At 41.4% G+C, this 20,680-nt stretch overlaps 1 protein-coding gene across 1 annotated transcript in view; it reads right to left on the bottom strand.

The window, feature by feature from the left end:
* Window positions 1-851: 851 nt before the first annotated feature.
* The window catches only part of LNPEP (leucyl and cystinyl aminopeptidase), a 324,877-nt gene continuing 305,048 nt past the window's right edge, over window positions 852-20,680 (bottom strand). Inside the window, exon 18 of the mRNA XM_086960959.1 lies at window positions 852-5,041. Within this exon, the coding sequence (XP_086817085.1) occupies window positions 4,910-5,041 (132 nt within the window). The 3' untranslated portion in view covers window positions 852-4,909. The remainder of the gene's footprint in view (window positions 5,042-20,680) is intronic.

Raw genomic sequence — 20,680 nt, 5'->3', positions numbered from 1 at the left:
TGATTCATGCATTGTACATATTGTTTTATAATCTTTACACTGTATATATGGTTCGCACTTTACCACTTTGTCACTTATTCACCATTAAGTCACGCATTTGTTTTTTCAATGAAAAATATGCCTGTGACAACCTTGTTTGTACCAAAAAGATAAAAAGAATAAGATACTAATTGTGTGATCACACAATAATTCTCTTGGTGTGTTTCTTGATACATATTCATTATGGAACACTAAGCAATTGGTTACCAGACAGAACCATTTATAGTCCATTTCATAAACGCCCAGTTTCTGAGGGGCACAGGTTTACCCCTCTACAGTCCATATTCTGTCTTCAGGGGCTGGTGTAAAGAAGCAAAGGTGCAGAGATAGCTGTATTGGGTCTGCTAGGTGGCTACTGATATAGAGGTGGGAAAAATGGAAAATCATCAAGTCCTAAATTTAAGAGGAACCGACTGGTCGATTTTCCGCCACCATCAGGATACTATTGTGAAGAATGGCCCATCTCAAAATATTCCGTCAAATTTAGCAGTTCCTGGCAATGGGTATATACAAAATGCAGCAATCTTGTATTGTATACTTCTCTGATATACAAGACCATTAAATTACCAATACGAATATACCTGTTGTTAATGTCTCATAACCATGCTTTTAGTGCTCAATTTATATATTTGTACAGCCAGTAAATGACATAAATATACAAGAAACCTCCCCCATCAGCACGGCATGATGTCTTAAAGGCACTATTGTCCATCAAAACTACATTTTTTAAACAACTGTTACCTATCAAATCTGTGTTAATAGTTACCAGCATTTTAGTGATGTAAAATAAAGAACAAACAGTCAAAGCAGGATTCAAATTGCAGAGTGTAATTTTTATTCAAACAGGATTATTTTCTTAACAGAAACCAAGCAATATACTGTACATCATCTTGTAACTCAATAAGGAAAAAAGATTTACGGCTTATTTGGCTGCATAACAATTTTGCATGTAGATTATTTTGAAAATAAAATGTATTGTAAATCATTGTTAATTGAATCTTCTACTCTTACTGTAAATTCTAAAAATTCCCCATTCAGCAATATTTACAAGGAGGAGGAAGGAACAGTGCAAAGCACTGGAATTTGTACAAAAACATAGGTCGGCTGTTCTGAAGAATGACAGCTCATGGAACCAAACGGATTCCAACTCTAGAAAAGATGTCACAGTGCAAACAAAACAGTTAAGGGATGCAGATGTCACCGGGGTACCACTGCCCGATGAGTGGGCCTACTTGAGGAACTCTCAGTAATGTGTTAACACTACATTTCAAAACCTGAATGATGAACTAAATGTACACTGGACATGCTTTTATTGATAAACGGAGATGCATATTAAACTGTAAAAACAAAGCAAAGACTTATGAATTGACCTGCATCAAATGGACTTCCAATGCAAAGAAGCGCATACACACCAAAGGCGTGACTTGTTATAATTCACCACGTGGCACAGGGTCTTTCAAAAGAACAGTCAATGATAACTAAACTAATTTTGAAGGCATGTCTGTGATGGGACTACATTTAAATATTTTACAGACTTTCTCTCAACACAATGGCCAGCTTTAAAAATGTAAACTGTTTAAAGCGCCCGTTTCATGTCTCATGCAATAACACAAATGCGAAGGACTGCCTCAAAGAAGAACGTCTTGAGAATTTTGCTCAACATGAATATTGCACAAAAAGGATCCAGCAAAGGACTTAACTCGCGTATTCACCAATGATGAGAAAATAAATGTAAGCAAAAAAGAAAAGTGCCAAAAATGTTTAACATTGTTATGGGTGGCACACTCATTACACTATCTTGATAGCTTATTGTAGTTCATTCATGAAATGTCAAATGGTCTTTGAACTAAATCACACTCTAAATGTGTAAAACAAATATTTCCATACTTTTGTTTTGAAGACAATGCCGTTTCAGGCTTTTGATGAATTAAATTATTTTAAAAGATCCCTGACACAGTTGAACATCAAAGGCAATGGCATAATTCAGTTTAAAGGGCTAATGTAGAACTTCATTCTAAGATTAGTTTGTGCAAATTTCTTGTCTCAAAGCAGCGATTCATAACATATCAAATGTATTACGTCACTAAAGTGCGTCCCCAAATTATACACAAATTAGAAATGGCGTCACTGTGCACTGGTAAGAGTCTTTCTTTTACAATCAAAGTGATGGATCACTGGAAGCCTCCTGGAGACAGAAGAACTTTGTGAAAAAGTTACACAAAGCAAACTGACTTTCCTGCACCAACTTCCAAGTGTCTTATTTCATATTTAGATAAATCTTACAAGGCGCCCTTCTTCCTCATTCATTAAAGCTACAAAATGAAAAATATCAAATGACTGAATTTGCAAGGGAAAAGACTAATTTGTAAAAAGGCCCAAGACGTTTATGTAAATATAAACAGTCAAAGTAGCCAAAAGCAGCGTGAACCGATGCAAAAGTCTATTTTTCAGAGATCCACATTTGAATGACACCACATATAAAATAACAAGTAGGAGGATTTTCCGCAGGCCTAGAGAGAATTTTGGATCTCACATTCCATAAAAAGTACATAGAATCTCAAGGGAGGGGAACAAAGTAAAATTATTATACTGATGGCCCCCAGCAGACCTCTTCTGGCTGCCAAGGCACAGTGCATACCCAAAATGAATGGCTCTTTTGACCTGGGCGAGCCAATTACAGATCTCCTAATGTAGGAAACATGACAATTCATCACTTCCAAATTTAGACAAGTATCATTAAATACCAAGGGGACAGCTAAATAAAAAAATATTCATGTGCCATAATCATCTGCAATCTCAATTTATACCTATATTTAAACAACTTACCTAAGACCACCACATCACAATAAACAGAACATGAACAGGCTGAGACCTTGAGCTGCTGCCGGATCTGAGAATCCAGAGTTTAGGCAATTATCTAAGGTCCAAAATGAAATTAATTTGAATACAGTTGCAAATAATGGCAGACCTTTTACAACCAAATGACACAAGTTATTTTTGCAATTTGCTTCACAGTGCAATTCTTGTTTAAGTTCAGTTTTGGACACACAACATTTGGTGAGGGGCAAGTATCAGTTTCCATATTCTACATTCATCTTCTGAATGCACTTCTTCCTGAATAAGACCATGAACAAGCTTTGGTTTGGATGATCGCTTTCCTTTTCATCTGTAACTACCTAGGTGAGCCTATTGTTGTGCATGCATGCCAAGCGTGTACATACCTCTTCAGCATGCTGCCATATGTTTTAGGAGGACACCAAAGTCTTCTAACTCTTCTCCAGAATCCAAAGGCTTTGCCTTTGAAGGAAATAGTTGTTACTTTTCTATTTCTATTAGAGCAATAGAACGGAGAAAACAGGGTCTGTAAACACAAAAATCTGCTCCACTATCAAAAACTCTATTAGGTTTAGGTGGTGGAAAAGAACTTCACACTTGTAGGAAAAAAGACAAGAACACAAAGAATGTACTTTTATATTAAAGATGGGTTGAGCAAAAACAATCACCAATTTAATTCCTGTCCAGGTAATAAATGGAGCAGTCTACAGCTACATTCTTGGTAAATGATCGTCTACTCAAGTGAAACAAAAATATTGAGCATGACACGGACAAAGATCCACCTTTCCTTTTGCCCTTGGTTTCAGGCGAGGCATACATACCTGGCCACTTAGCGGACAAATATGCTTTAAGAGCAATAGTACCTTTTAATCTCCGTAATCAAAATAGGAAGTCTGTTTTAACTGGACACCTGCCACCAGATCACTATTTGCTAAGACCTCGTTCCCTTCTTCACTGGCACCAACATATAAGAGCAGGAGTTTATCTTACCAAACACGGCTGTATCTACAAACTAGACTATGAAGGCCTTTGCATAGGAAAAAATGTGTTTCAGACAAACACACAGCAAGTATGAGAGCTCACAACATTGCACACATTTGTTTTGCTATTTTCCGTATTTAATAGCAATTAACACAGCTGCAGATAAGGACTAAAACATTTCTGAAGTTAGGTTTTTGAAAAATGGTAAATAAAAATGGCATTTTATTATGAAGATGGGCTTCACAAGCAGGCCAAGTATAAATATTTCAAAGCAGCTTTTGTGTGGCGAATGAAGCAATAGTCTCCAGTAATGTTGCTTGACATGAATTATATTCTGGTGACATATGCAGTTTACTAGACACTCGCCAGTTCATATTAACAAAAAGTTAAAGAAATGCAAGGCACTACAGAATAGAAGAATCAAGACTTATCTTCATTAGGTAAAGGGTGGTAGGCTTGAGGCAAGGTTGAGAGCAGCTCCAAGACTACTGAAAAAATATACAAAGTTCTTACAGCTACCCAAAAATACATCTGGTGGGAAAACCCAGAAATACAGTGTATAGTCTTACATTGGCAGGCTGTACCATAGCAGATCTTGTGCAAGCCTGAATATCAAATTATTGTCCATGGATCTGCAAATAGTGTACTGCAGTTGCACTCACAGTCATGAATCCTCGCTTATAGTACTCCACTGTGCCACTATTACCCACAGGCTAAATCAACTGCAAGCAACACAGGCTCCTCTTTTTCGACCATGAAAATATCGATGGATCAAAAACAAAATCATTGACATCATCCAAGAAGCAGCTGCTTCCCTCTGCAACCTTACATTAAACCATAATTTCACAATAAATAAATATGTAGCCCCGGTACAAACATATACACACGTGCACACAGAAAAGGTATGTTTTGCCCTGAGCCAACTAGATTCCTTAATAGTGCAAACCATGTTGCAGCAATATCTGGTGCCACTCCTGCTTTTGCAAAAGCAACAGAGCAATAGTCCACGAGTGCTCAAGACTTGGCCAGCTGCACACTGCAGGTGTTGTGCTTGCTACAGTACTCTTTCTAATATCAGCAGGTTCCTCTCCATCCACTGGATATTGAGCTGGATTGTTTCAATGGCTTCCTTAACACAGTTAAGTTCATAGCTCTTCCCCTTGGTGGAGGCAAAGAACGACTGGACCTAGCAAATAAAGACATAATTGGTTTAGAAGTAAATCAACTGAAAGCCCTCTACAAACATGGAAACATTTGGGAGCATTTTTGGAAGGATAACAGAGCAGAGGCTGCCTGAGTGAAAGTACAGGTCTACCTTAGACAATGTGCCATTTTAGCAAAAGAGTTACTTATCTGTGAAGTGGTTTTACAGTGTGTATCCTTTATAATGTCACCGACAAAAGAACCTTGCAGCTGAGGGTTTAGCTCAGCCTTTAAAATGGAATATAGCCGAATGCATAACTAGAAACAAGAAAGCATCTGAACACGGTAAATATGTGAATCAGATATGCTTCCATTTGGCTCAAGTAGAAAAGACTCTCAATAATATGCACTTGCAGAACGGCTCCAGTCAGACATGACGGCGGACTACAAAGCAACCAAATTGAACCCTACCTTGTACTGAACACAAGCCATGTTATAGATCTCCTGGGTGTCATAACAAAACTAATGGAACAGCCCTGATGAAGACCTTATGAGAAGATTGGAATGAGTCAGCTCAATATCTGAGGAATGTCGGATCATCAATAGGAAAACCCACAATTTTCCATATAAAAATGTTCAGAAAAAAAATGGGGACTCTGTTTAAGGAGCACTCTGGATTGTGACTATCCAATTGCAAATAACTTAATGACTTGGTAAAAATATAGCAAACACAACAAGACGATGGACGGAGTGCTGAAACTTTTCAACCACTCACCCCCAGTCAAGGGATATGGGTTTAATCCATCGTTCTTTTGCTCACTATGCCAACCCAGTTTCGACCCAGCCATATGCAAATCAGTTTTGATCCTGCACCTCATGGGAACAGTCCAGTTCGAACTGCCAGGCCCAGGTCCTCCCTGGCCAGAAACAAGCACCCAAGCACCCAGGGGCCGGTTTCAGGGTATCACCCCTCATCAGCCAGGCTAGTTTTAATCCAGTGGCACGGCAAGCCAGGGACCCACATCTTGACATACCCTTGGCCACTAAGGGCGAACATAGCAAACACAACAAAATGATGGACGGAGTGCTGAAACATTTAAACCAATCACCTCTAGTCAAGAGATCTAGGTTTAATTAATCACTCGTTTGCTCACGATGTCACCCTAGCTTGGACCCAGCCATAGGCAAATCAACATTCTGTCCATCATCTGTTCTTTTTGCATCTGTTGACAAGGGTATGACCAGAAATGGGTGAGGTGCTCACAACACCACTAGATAGCCTGGCTGATGAGGAGTGACAAACTGAAACCAGTTACAAAAACAATGGAGGAGTTACCCCTCAAAAAACGGAGAAAAGAGATTCTCTCACAGTGGGTTTAAGTGCTCAATTCAGCACAGTATGCCCCAACCTGTTAGTGGATAATGCATATCCTTGTAGAAGACCCCTCACTCACCAACCTAGTTGGTGACATGCTTCATCATCGGGGTCCCACCCCATAGGCCGAGTGCCTATAGGGTGTGCTGCGACACCTGATTACAGTGGAGCGGGTTGTTTTCTTTTATGTGTTCAAGGCGATCAAATAAATGAATTTAAAAAGGGCCAACACTACTCACTGCAAGTTTTTATTCTTGAGTGCTTGAACCCTAATTAAAAATGTGTAACACCTATGCCTAATTAGGTAGACTTCGGTGTAAAATAAGAAGTGTTATTAAAAATAGCTAAGTGTGCTATGTGAAGTGTGATAAATACTATTGATTAAAAAGGTCTACATGTTTCAACCATTGTATTTATTCATTGGTTTTCGTCAGGACCGTGATATTGAACTGGGTGGTCCGCACACGCTAAGGTGCGTCCTGCCCTAGTCCAAGATGGAGTACACAAATTGTGAACTCGTGTAAAATTGGTGCATTTTCTTTATTCAAAGAAAAAACCTGTAAGGAAACAGGGAAAAACAAAAAGACAGGAAGGGATCACATACAGGGGTTGACTACACACGTGTAATACATTTAACATATATAGCCAGTATTTTCCATGAGTCAGTACATGGGATTATGCCCATATTTTAGTCAGACAGTAGAATCCATCTGTTACGCGACAGTACTTCAGTGCTTTTACCGGACTGTGACTAATGGGCCATGGATCAGTGCCAAAGGAGTGGTGACGATCTGGTTTTGGCATCTGAAAATGACTGGTGAAAATAAGGGCGACGTACTATGGGCCAGTGATCATACTGGTGTTACGGGGTGAACGGATGCATAGAATTGTGAGCAGTCGTGAAGGCGCTTAGAGTTGCGACTGGTATATGGCTGATTGCTTACACTTCCTTGCGGTATTACCGCTTCATGGGCACCAGCGCTTCCAAGACGGCAAGAGTCCGTCTCCTGAAAGTGGGTAGAGAGCAAAACAAAAGCAAACAAATGCCCGGTTTTAGTTTGCTGGCTTTTTTTGAGGTTTTTTGTGTTGCCAGCGGATCGAGCGGCGAGCGCATGAAGAAAAACAAGTATCCTTACTCAGACTTGGCCGCGCTTTACTTACTTGCCGCTTCTGATCATCAGACGGTAAACCTACTTGGTTCGACCGGAGGCGCCCCGAGGAATGACCGGCTTGTTCTCAATGCCGGTAAAGTAAACCCGGAACAGTTCCTGGTTGGGCGTGGCTTCGTCACGTGGTATGATCACGTGGGTCGTAATGGGCCAATCGGGTTAAAATAGGGGGTGGGGCCCTCGGATGATTTCATTTCTGCCGGGAAACGGAGTCAAAGACTGTTTACGTTTCCATGGGGACTAGGAAGGTCCCTTTTTTTTAAAAAGAGAAAAGTTACAAAAGGGTGTGTTTACACGGGCTACAGAAATCATTGGGAATTTTTGATGGAACAGAGGACAGAATCAGGATTCACAACCAACGGGGTTAGATGCTGATAATCAAGTTCCTTTATTTAGCATATAAAGGTGAGGTTTTCAAGTCATTACACTGTTCCACGGAATATTATCGTTCAAGCCCGACTTGTGGGTGGATAATCTATAAACCCACCTCTGTTCTTTTTCAAAGAGTCGTTGTATCAGATTGGCTCCTGGCTTTATTTGTTCGATAATCGTCCAGTGAAGGTCATCTGGTGTATGGCCTGCGGACAAAAAATGTTCCGTGAGTCTGGTATTGTTTTTTTTACACCTAATGGTGCTTCTATGTTCACCAATCCGCAATTTGATCTTGCGGCTTTTCATTCCTATATAATGCAAGTCGCACGGGCATGTAAGCATGTAGATAACATTTTCACTGTTACAATTTGTCTGCCCTCTGATTGTCCAGATCTTATTGGGTTCCAACTGTAGTGTTTTGGTATTTACAGTAAATGGGCAGACGCTGCAATTACCACATTTATAGTGGCCTGTTACTTTTGGTAAACCCCATAGATTTGTTTGTGTTTCTTTCTCTGGGGTTGTCTTTATTGGTCTTGTATTGACTACTTTGTCTTTTATGCTCTGTGCTTTTTTGAAGGAGAACAATGGTTTCTCCCACCTCAGATTGCCTGTGTTCAAGATGCTCCAGTGCTTTTTTATTATTCTAGAGACGTCATTGGATATGGTGTTGTAGGTGGTAACACATGTCAAGGGGATTCCTTCTGCTGTTTTGTTAGTCTGTTCCAATAAAGCTGAGCGGGGTTGGTTCCGCGCACGCTTTTGACTTTTTTGGAGAATTTTGTTTGGATATCCCCGATTCTGCAGTTTTTCGGTGAGATCTTGGGCTTGGTTCTTATAATCTCCCAACTCACTGCAGTTTCTACGAATCCTCAGGTATTGCCCATAAGGTAAGTTCTCGCGTAGAGGTCTGGGGTGGAAACTTTCGAATCGCAGTAAATTGTTTTTGGAGGTGGGTTTATAGTGAGTGACAGTTGTCAATCTTCCTTCCTTTTTTGTGATTGTTACATCCAGGAATAGTAGTGTTTCTTGGTTCTTTTCATAAGTAAACCGTAGATGTTCATCACAGGTGTTAATCCAGTTAAAGAAGGAAGTTAGAGACTCCTCTGTACCTTTCCATATAGCCAGCACATCATCGATGTATCTGCGCCATATTAGGATGTTAGAGCTATAGGGGTTTGTTTGACTGAGGATGTATTTTTCTTCAAAGTCATAGACATACAGTCCCGCTATGCTCGGCGCAAAAGAACTTCCCATGGATGTTCCCCCTGTCTGTAAAAAGATTTTGTCTTCAAATTCAAAGTAATTCCTTTTGAGTGCCAGTCTGGCACATTCCAAGATGAATTGCCTGGGTGTTCTCGATGTCCACTCTTCCTTATCTAGTGCTCGTCCTAATACATCCAGTGTAGCATCCTGTGGGATACTGGTGTACAGGCTCTCAATGTCAAAACTCACCAGTATGGTGTCATTCTCCACTGTGAGTTGGTCCAGGATCTGCAGTAGACTTTTGGTATCTTGAAGATACGTGCTGGTCTTTTGTACCATTTTTTTGAAAAATACATCGCAAAATTGCGAGAGTGGTTCTAGTACTGATCCTATTCCGGAGACAATCGGTCTGCCAGGTGGTGGTAATTTGTTCTTATGCATTTTAGGCAGGGTATAGAAGTAGGGAATCTTCCCTTCACTTCTACTCAGGAATTCCGCTTCTTGTTTTGATATAAAGCCTTCAGATTCACCATGTTCCACTAGTGACTTTATCTCACTTTTCAGGTCTTCTGTTGGATCCTCTGGTAATCTGCGATAGCTGTCCTGATCTGCTAAAAGTCGTAGACACTCGGTTTGATAAGCTGTGCGATCTTGCACAACAATGCCTCCGCCTTTATCTGCAGGCTTGATAACAATGGTATCACAATTTCGCAGGTTATCCAGGGCAATTCTCTCCTGTTTGGTCAGGTTCATGAAAGGTTTTTTGGGGGTCGTATTCTCAATTTCATTGAACACAGCTTGCTCAAAAGTAGAAATTTCCACCGGAATCAGGTGTGGCGGTGGCGTGAACGTGGACTTACTCCTAAGCCCTGTTTCATTTGGATCCAGGTTTTCTTCTGTGCTAGTTCTTTTTTCAAAGAAGGCTTTCAGTCGTAACTTGCGAAAGAAAGATGAGAGCTCACAATGCAATCTGAATTTGTCCAAATTGGCAGTAGGTACAAAGCCCAGACCCTTATTCAACACTGAATCCTCAGTTGTGCTTAAGGGTCTGCTTGAGAGATTAGTAACTAAGTTCTCCGATTGCTTGGTCCCGCTTGCTGGGGGTTGTGCCTGTTCATGTTCGCACTCGGATCTTCCGGTGCCCAGTGCACTTGACCCCCTTGATTCTGGGTTTTTCTTCTTCCCCGTCCCTTGCCGCCCCGGTATAAAAAAGGCGGTCTATAGGCATTTGGTTGAAAGAAAGGTGGTTGGAACGGTGGTTGCCAACCATACATCCCCATGTTCTGTGGGTGATAATAGGGGTCAGCAAACCAAAAGATACCAAAAGTCTACTGCAGATCCTGGACCAACTCACAGTGGAGAATGACACCATACTGGTGAGTTTTGACATTGAGAGCCTGTACACCAGTATCCCACAGGATGCTACACTGGATGTATTAGGACGAGCACTAGATAAGGAAGAGTGGACATCGAGAACCCCCAGGCAATTCATCTTGGAATGTGCCAGACTGGCACTCAAAAGGAATTACTTTGAATTTGAAGACAAAATCTTTTTACAGACAGGGGGAACATCCATGGGAAGTTCTTTTGCGCCGAGCATAGCGGGACTGTATGTCTATGACTTTGAAGAAAAATACATCCTCAGTCAAACAAACCCCTATAGCTCTAACATCCTAATATGGCGCAGATACATCGATGATGTGCTGGCTATATGGAAAGGTACAGAGGAGTCTCTAACTTCCTTCTTTAACTGGATTAACACCTGTGATGAACATCTACGGTTTACTTATGAAAAGAACCAAGAAACACTAGTATTCCTGGATGTAACAATCACAAAAAAGGAAGGAAGATTGACAACTGTCACTCACTATAAACCCACCTCCAAAAACAATTTACTGCGATTCGAAAGTTTCCACCCCAGACCTCTACGCGAGAACTTACCTTATGGGCAATACCTGAGGATTCGTAGAAACTGCAGTGAGTTGGGAGATTATAAGAACCAAGCCCAAGATCTCACCGAAAAACTGCAGAATCGGGGATATCCAAACAAGAAGAACTAGCGCATCTGCCCATCTTCGAAAGCTCCACTGGCTTCCTGTGGCCCATCGTATTGTGTTTAAATCACTGGTCCTGGCCTTTCGTGCCTTGCACCAACAAGGACCACAATACTTGCACAAGAGGTTTACTTTCTATATTCCTCGCCGTGCACTCCGATCAGCTAATCTCCTTCTGATGTCTACGCCTAAAGTCAGATATGTGAGATTGGGTGGCCAGTCTATCTCTGTCCAAGCAGCTCGGTCGTGGAATGCCCTGCCGCTCTCTTTGCGAGCTTCAGCCACACTGACAGAATTTAAGAAGGGGTTAAAAACCCACCTTTTTAAACTCAGTATCTAGTTGCTTTTTTTTCTTTCTCCTTCTGGTTTGGCCCTGTTTAAGCTCACATATCGCGCCAGGATACTCTGTAGTAGCAGAGCGCGTAATAAAATATTTTATACATACATACATACATACATACAAAATTCTCCAAAAAAGTCAAAAGCGTGCGCGGAACCAACCCCGCTCAGCTTTATTGGAACAGACTAACAAAACAGCAGAAGGAATCCCCTTGACATGTGTTACCACCTACAACACCATATCCAATGACGTCTCTAGAATAATAAAAAAGCACTGGAGCATCTTGAACACAGGCAATCTGAGGTGGGAGAAACCATTGTTCTCCTTCAAAAAAGCACAGAGCATAAAAGACAAAGTAGTCAATACAAGACCAATAAAGACAACCCCAGAGAAAGAAACACAAACAAATCTATGGGGTTTACCAAAAGTAACAGGCCACTATAAATGTGGTAATTGCAGCGTCTGCCCATTTACTGTAAATACCAAAACACTACAGTTGGAACCCAATAAGATCTGGACAATCAGAGGGCAGACAAATTGTAACAGTGAAAATGTTATCTACATGCTTACATGCCCGTGCGACTTGCATTATATAGGAATGAAAAGCCGCAAGATCAAATTGCGGATTGGTGAACATAGAAGCACCATTAGGTGTAAAAAAAACAATACCAGACTCACGGAACATTTTTTGTCCGCAGGCCATACACCAGATGACCTTCACTGGACGATTATCGAACAAATAAAGCCAGGAGCCAATCTGATACAACGACTCTTTGAAAAAGAACAGAGGTGGGTTTATAGATTATCCACCCACAAGTCGGGCTTGAACGATAATATTCCGTGGAACAGTGTAATGACTTGAAAACCTCACCTTTATATGCTAAATAAAGGAACTTGATTATCAGCATCTAACCCCGTTGGTTGTGAATCCTGATTCTGTCCTCTGTTCCATCAAAAATTCCCAATGATTTCTGTAGCCCGTGTAAACACACCCTTTTGTAACTTTTCTCTTTTTAAAAAGAAGGGACCTTCCTAGTCCCCATGGAAACGTAAACAGTCTTTGACTCCGTTTCCCAGCAGAAATGAAATCATCCGAGGGCCCCACCCCCTATTTTAACCCGATTGACCCATTACGACCCACGTGATCATACCACGTGACGAAGCCACGCCCAACCAGGAACTGTTCCGGGTTTACTTTACCGGCATTGAGAACAAGCCGGTCATTCCTCGGGGCGCCTCCGGTCGAACCAAGTAGGTTTACCGTCTGATGATCAGAAGCTGCAAGTAAGTAAAGCGCGGCCAAGTCTGAGTAAGGATACTTGTTTTTCTTCATGCGCTCGCCGCTCGATCCGCTGGCAACACAAAAAAACCTCAAAAAAAGCCAGCAAACTAAAACCGGGCATTTGTTTGCTTTTGTTTTGCTCTCTACCCACTTTCAGGAGACGGACTCTTGCCGTCTTGGAAGCGCTGGTGCCCATGAAGCGGTAATACCGCAAGGAAGTGTAAGCAATCAGCCATATACCAGTCGCAACTCTAAGCGCCTTCACGACTGCTCACAATTCTATGCATCCGTTCACCCCGTAACACCAGTATGATCACTGGCCCATAGTACGTCGCCCTTATTTTCACCAGTCATTTTCAGATGCCAAAACCAGATCGTCACCACTCCTTTGGCACTGATCCATGGCCCATTAGTCACAGTCCGGTAAAAGCACTGAAGTACTGTCGCGTAACAGATGGATTCTACTGTCTGACTAAAATATGGGCATAATCCCATGTACTGACTCATGGAAAATACTGGCTATATATGTTAAATGTATTACACGTGTGTAGTCAACCCCTGTATGTGATCCCTTCCTGTCTTTTTGTTTTTCCCTGTTTCCTTACAGGTTTTTTCTTTGAATAAAGAAAATGCACCAATTTTACACGAGTTCACAATTTGTGTACTCCATCTTGGACTAGGGCAGGACGCACCTTAGCGTGTGCGGACCACCCAGTTCAATATCACGGTCCTGACGAAAACCAATGAATAAATACAATGGTTGAAACATGTAGACCTTTTTAATCAATAGTATTTATCACACTTCACATAGCACACTTAGCTATTTTTAATAACACTTCTTATTTTACACCGAAGTCTACCTAATTAGGCATAGGTGTTACACATTTTTAATTAGGGTTCAAGCACTCAAGAATAAAAACTTGCAGTGAGTAGTGTAGGCCCTTTTTAAATTCATTTATTTGATTGCCTTGAACACATAAAAGAAAACAACCCGCTCCACTGTAATCAGGTGTCGCAGCACACCCTATAGGCACTCGGCCTATGGGGTGGGACCCCGATGATGAAGCATGTCACCAACTAGGTTGGTGAGTGAGGGGTCTTCTACAAGGATATGCATTATCCACTAACAGGTTGGGGCATACTGTGCTGAATTGAGCACTTAAACCCACTGTGAGAGAATCTCTTTTCTCCGTTTTTTGAGGGGTAACTCCTCCATTGTTTTTGTAATTTATCCCGGGGACCAGGAGTTCCCAACTCACATAGATTAGTGTAAAATTCCCTAACTCTCTCTTTTGTTATTTAAGATTTAGGCAGCGCGCAGCTGCGAGAGTAATAACACAATAGATACCACCTCACAACACCGGAAATATCCATTGTAAACATGAGCGAAAATAGGGCCTCTCTTATACCTCGGCCGAGGTTGACGAGATAATGAGTGATCTATCGGTGTTTGCGGATGTGAACATAGCACAGAGCATTTCCACAACTAAAGATTGGGAAAACCTGACAGAACTAAAGAGGAACAGAATCAGAACCATCCTACACGGGACAATACTTAAGCAGTATTTGAACAACAACATGGCACCTAAAGGGCTATTAGTTTCCAATGCACCTCGTATCTTCCTTGAAGACGAAGCATTTCGAAAAGACTGGGCAGCCATAGCGTGGCATTGCACACATGACTGGATAGTCCTAATCCTGAAAACAGCTATAAGACTCTCAGAGAAAATCCAGGTAGAGATCCAGATAGCGGAAGGAAATATGAAATCAACCATCACAGGCTTCAAGAAGAAGCTTGATGAATTAAATAAGGAGATGACAGATTATAAGGACAATCTGTCACAACAGAAAGTGCAGAAATTCCAAAAAGATTTGAAGAGGTTTTCGATGACAAAAGCATACCCGTACTCAGACTCAGAGTATGTACCACCATCAAAAGGAGAAGACAACTCAGATGCCTCCAGCAATGCATCCAGTAATACATCCAACTCCAGTGTTAACTCAAGTGGAGGGAACACGAAACAAAAGGGACGAGGACGTGGGAGAGGACAGGGAAATTGGCCATCCTTTAACCCAGTACCAATGCAAGGGTTTGCTGACCCCTAATATCATCCACAGAACATGGGGATGTATGGTTGGCAACCACCGTTCCAACCACCTTTCTTTCAACTGAATGCCTATAGACCGCCTTTTTTATACCGGGGCGGCAAGTGACGGGGAAGAAGAAAAACCCAGAATCAAGGGGGTCAAGTGCACTGGGCACCGGAAGATCTGAGTGCGAACATGAACAGGCACAACCCCCAGCAAGCGGGACCAAGCAATCGGAGAACTTAGTTACTAATCTCTCAAGCAGACCCTTAAGCACAACTGAGGATTCAGTGTTGAATAAGGGTCTGGGCTTTGTACCTACTGCCAATTTGGACAAATTCAGATTGCATTGTGAGCTCTCATCTTTCTTTCGCAAGTTACGACTGAAAGCCTTCTTTGAAAAAAGAACTAGCACAGAAGAAAACCTGGATCCAAATGAAACAGGGCTTAGGAGTAAGTCCACGTTCACGCCACCGCCACACCTGATTCCGGTGGAAATTTCTACTTTTGAGCAAGCTGTGTTCAATGAAATTGAGAATACGACCCCCAAAAAACCTTTCATGAACCTGACCAAACAGGAGAGAATTGCCCTGGATAACCTGCGAAATTGTGATACCATTGTTATCAAGCCTGCAGATAAAGGCGGAGGCATTGTTGTGCAAGATCGCACAGCTTATCAAACCGAGTGTCTACGACTTTTAGCAGATCAGGACAGCTATCGCAGATTACCAGCGGATCCAACAGAAGACCTGAAAAGTGAGATAAAGTCACTAGTGGAACATGGTGAATCTGAAGGCTTTATATCAAAACAAGAAGCGGAATTCCTGAGTAGAAGTGAAGGGAAGATTCCCTACTTCTATACCCTGCCTAAAATGCATAAGAACAAATTACCACCACCTGGCAGACCGATTGTCTCCGGAATAGGATCAGTACTAGAACCACTCTCGCAATTTTGCGATGTATTTTTCAAAAAAATGGTACAAAAGACCAGCACGTATCTTCAAGATACCAAAAGTCTACTGCAGATCCTGGACCAACTCACAGTGGAGAATGACACCATACTGGTGAGTTTTGACATTGAGAGCCTGTACACCAGTATCCCACAGGATGCTACACTGGATGTATTAGGACGAGCACTAGATAAGGAAGAGTGGACATCGAGAACCCCCAGGCAATTCATCTTGGAATGTGCCAGACTGGCACTCAAAAGGAATTACTTTGAATTTGAAGACAAAATCTTTTTACAGACAGGGGGAACATCCATGGGAAGTTCTTTTGCGCCGAGCATAGCGGGACTGTATGTCTATGACTTTGAAGAAAAATACATCCTCAGTCAAACAAACCCCTATAGCTCTAACATCCTAATATGGCGCAGATACATCGATGATGTGCTGGCTATATGGAAAGGTACAGAGGAGTCTCTAACTTCCTTCTTTAACTGGATTAACACCTGTGATGAACATCTACGGTTTACTTATGAAAAGAACCAAGAAACACTAGTATTCCTGGATGTAACAATCACAAAAAAGGAAGGAAGATTGACAACTGTCACTCACTATAAACCCACCTCCAAAAACAATTTACTGCGATTCGAAAGTTTCCACCCCAGACCTCTACGCGAGAACTTACCTTATGGGCAATACCTGAGGATTCGTAGAAACTGCAGTGAGTTGGGAGATTATAAGAACCAAGCCCAAGATCTCACCGAAAAATTGCAGAATCGGGGATATCCAAACAAAATTCTCCAAAAAAGTCAAAAGCGTGCGCGGAACCAACCCCGCTCAGCTTTATTGGAACAGACTAACAAAACAGCAGAAGGAATCCCCTTGACATGTGTTACCACCTACAACACCATATCCAATGACGTCTCTAGAATAATAAAAAAGCACTGGAGCATCTTGAACACAGGCAATCTGAGGTGGGAGAAACCATTGTTTTCCTTCAAAAAAGCACAGAGCATAAAAGACAAAGTAGTCAATACAAGACCAATAAAGACAACCCCAGAGAAAGAAACACAAACAAATCTATGGGGTTTACCAAAAGTAACAGGCCACTATAAATGTGGTAATTGCAGTGTCTGCCCATTTACTGTAAATACCAAAACACTACAGTTGGAACCCAATAAGATCTGGACAATCAGAGGGCAGACAAATTGTAACAGTGAAAATGTTATCTACATGCTTACATGCCCGTGCGACTTGCATTATATAGGAATGACAAGCCGCAAGATCAAATTGCGGATTGGTGAACATAGAAGCACCATTTGGTGTAAAAAAACCAATACCAGACTCACGGAACATTTTTTGTCCGCAGGCCATACACCAGATGACCTTCACTGGACGATTATCGAACAAATAAAGCCAGGAGCCAATCTGATACAACGACTCTTTGAAAAAGAACAGAGGTGGGTTTATAGATTATCCACCCACAAGTCGGGCTTGAACGATAATATTCCGTGGAACAGTGTAATGACTTGAAAACCTCACCTTTATATGCTAAATAAAGGAACTTGATTATCAGCATCTAACCCCGTTGGTTGTGAATCCTGATTCTGTCCTCTGTTCCATCAAAAATTCCCAATGATTTCTGTAGCCCGTGTAAACACACCCTTTTGTAACTTTTCTCTTTTTAAAAAAAAGGGACCTTCCTAGTCCCCATGGAAACGTAAACAGTCTTTGACTCCGTTTCCCGGCAGAAATGAAATCATCCGAGGGCCCCACCCCCTATTTTAACCCGATTGGCCCATTACGACCCACGTGATCATACCACGTGAAGAAGCCACGCCCAACCAGGAACTGTTCCGGGTTTACTTTACCGGCATTGAGAACAAGCCGGTCATTCCTCGGGGCGCCTCCGGTCGAACCAAGTAGGTTTACCGTCTGATGATCAGAAGCTGCAAGTAAGTAAAGCGCGGCCAAGTCTGAGTAAGGATACTTGTTTTTCTTCATGCGCTCGCCGCTCGATCCGCTGGCAACACAAAAAACCTCAAAAAAAGCCAGCAAACTAAAACCGGGCATTTGTTTGCTTTTGTTTTGCTCTCTACCCACTTTCAGGAGACGGACTCTTGCCGTCTTGGAAGCGCTGGTGCCCATGAAGCGGTAATACCGCAAGGAAGTGTAAGCAATCAGCCATATACCAGTCGCAACTCTAAGCGCCTTCACGACTGCTCACAATTCTATGCATCCGTTCACCCCGTAACACCAGTATGATCACTGGCCCATAGTACGTCGCCCTTATTTTCACCAGTCATTTTCAGATGCCAAAACCAGATCGTCACCACTCCTTTGGCACTGATCCATGGCCCATTAGTCACAGTCCGGTAAAAGCACTGAAGTACTGTCGCGTAACAGATGGATTCTACTGTCTGACTAAAATATGGGCATAATCCCATGTACTGACTCATGGAAAATACTGGCTATATATGTTAAATGTATTACACGTGTGTAGTCAACCCCTGCATGTGATCCCTTCCTGTCTTTTTGTTTTTCCCTGTTTCCTTACAGGTTTTTTCTTTGAATAAAGAAAATGCACCAATTTTACACGAGTTCACAATTTGTGTACTCCATCTTGGACTAGGGCAGGACGCACCTTAGCGTGTGCGGACCACCCAGTTCAATATCACGGTCCTGACGAAAACCAATGAATAAATACAATGGTTGAAACATGTAGACCTTTTTAATCAATAGTATTTATCACACTTCACATAGCGCACTTAGCTATTTTTAATAACACTTCTTATTTTACACCGAAGTCTACCTAATTAGGCATAGGTGTTACACATTTTTAATTAGGGTTCAAGCAGTCAAGAATAAAAACTTGCAGTGAGTAGTGTTGGCCCTTTTTAAATTCATTTATTTGATCGCCTTGAACACAAAAGAAAACAACCCGCTCCACTGTAATCAGGTGTCGCAGCACACCCTATAGGCACTCGGCCTATGGGGAGGGACCCCGATGATGAAGCATGTCACCAACTAGGTTGGTGAGTGAGGGGTCTTCTACAAGGATATGCATTATCCACTAACAGGTTGGGGCATACTGTGCTGAATTGAGCACTTAAACCCACTGTGAGAGAATCTCTTTTCTCCGTTTTTTGAGGGGTAACTCCTCCATTCTTTTTGTAATTTATCCCGGGGACCAGGAGTTCCCAACTCACATAGATTAGTGTAAAATTCCCTAACTCTCTCTTTTGTTATTTAAAACTGAAACCAGTCCCAGGATGCTTATTTAATTTCCAAGGAGGACATGACCTGTTAGTTCCGGCTGGACTGTTCTTGTGGAGAGGAGGGTCAAGACTGATTTGCATATGGCTGGGTCTAAACTGGAATGGTGTGGCATGCAAAAAGAATTATGATATCGACTCAGATCTGTGAGTGGGGGAATGTTTGATTTGTTCAGCATTCCGTCCATTATCTGTTTGTTTTGCATTATTTATCAAATATACACAGTGGACACAATCTCTAAGTTTGTTTTTAATATACAATGCTTTTGGTGTGAATAGTTTTTCGTTAGTGTGCAACTTTTTGAGTATGTATTATATTTAATTTCCCGTACATTTTTGTGTAATTGGCACAAAATGTTTGCTGATTAAAACAAGTATGTTTTTCTTGGTTCATTATCAGATGATGTTGATATTGTATCTTCTTCTGCTAGATTGTTGGACCTGTTTATTGCTCTCGCATTTAAAGTTATTTTGTCGTGTTGGAAGGATAATTCCAAAATATCTGTACATACATGGTGGGATTTCATTTGTGATGAACATAGGATCTCTATTGTTCCCTCCTCTTCTATTCCTCTAAAAATTAAATCTGATCTTCTCTGGCTCCCCTTTACTACGTATCTTTCTTCCAACTCTCCTATATGATTGATCTATCTTTAATCCCACATTTGTTTTACTCCTACCACTTCTCACTTTTCCTTTTCCTCTTTCTTTTCTCCTTTCTTCTACCCTTTTCTTTTTTCTTTTCCCCTTCTGTCTTTTCTCTTTCCTTTTCCTTACTTACCTTTCTATTATACATATGTTTTAGACTCCATGTTCTTTTATGTTTCATACCATTCTGTATGACATATGTATAATTCTCTATTTAAAAATTACCAATAAAAACTTCTCAAACAGAAAAAAAAACAAGTTTATTGTTTGTACATTTTTTGTAGGTATGATATTCTTTTTTTTGCACTACAGATCTACAAATCTGCAATATGGCTAAAAGAAAAGAGTAATCCACACTGACCAAAATCTTTATGTACAGAACATTAAGACATGATGGTATTTATGGTTATTGGGTACCTTTGTTGATTGCTTATATATTATTGATCCTGCAGGTACAAACTTCAAAAGGATAACACCCTGTTTATTTCAGACTACACAATTGGCAGAAACTTACTATAAACTACCACCTTGTGTAGGAGAGTAGGGTCTGCTTCCTATGGTTACCCCTACTTTTTGCTGTGATTCTCTGGATTTTCGACTTTAGCCTGGCTATGGCCCTGCTAATCAGGCCCACATCCCAGCTGTTCTCTCTCTAAATTGATACCATGTACTTTAGGTACATACCAGATTGGTTACTGGGTCACCCTTGTGAGCCCCTGTATAGTGTACCATATGTACCCAGGGCATAGGTGCACCCAGGCCAACCAGGGGCTGCAGCATGTATTGTGCCACCCCTGGTTTACCTTCCAAACTGACACCACAGGTCTGTTCACACAGCCTGGGTAAGGTGATGAAATCACCCCTTACTTAGATATAGTATACCTATATCTATATACACATATAGACACATATACACCTATACGTCACTC

The sequence above is a fragment of the Lissotriton vulgaris genome, chromosome 3_1 (assembly GCF_964263255.1).
Source record: "Lissotriton vulgaris chromosome 3_1, aLisVul1.2, whole genome shotgun sequence".
NCBI classification, from domain to species: Eukaryota; Metazoa; Chordata; class Amphibia; order Caudata; family Salamandridae; genus Lissotriton; species Lissotriton vulgaris.
The sequence above is the reverse complement of the archived record's forward strand: the minus strand, read 5'-3'. Positions and strand labels throughout refer to the sequence as shown.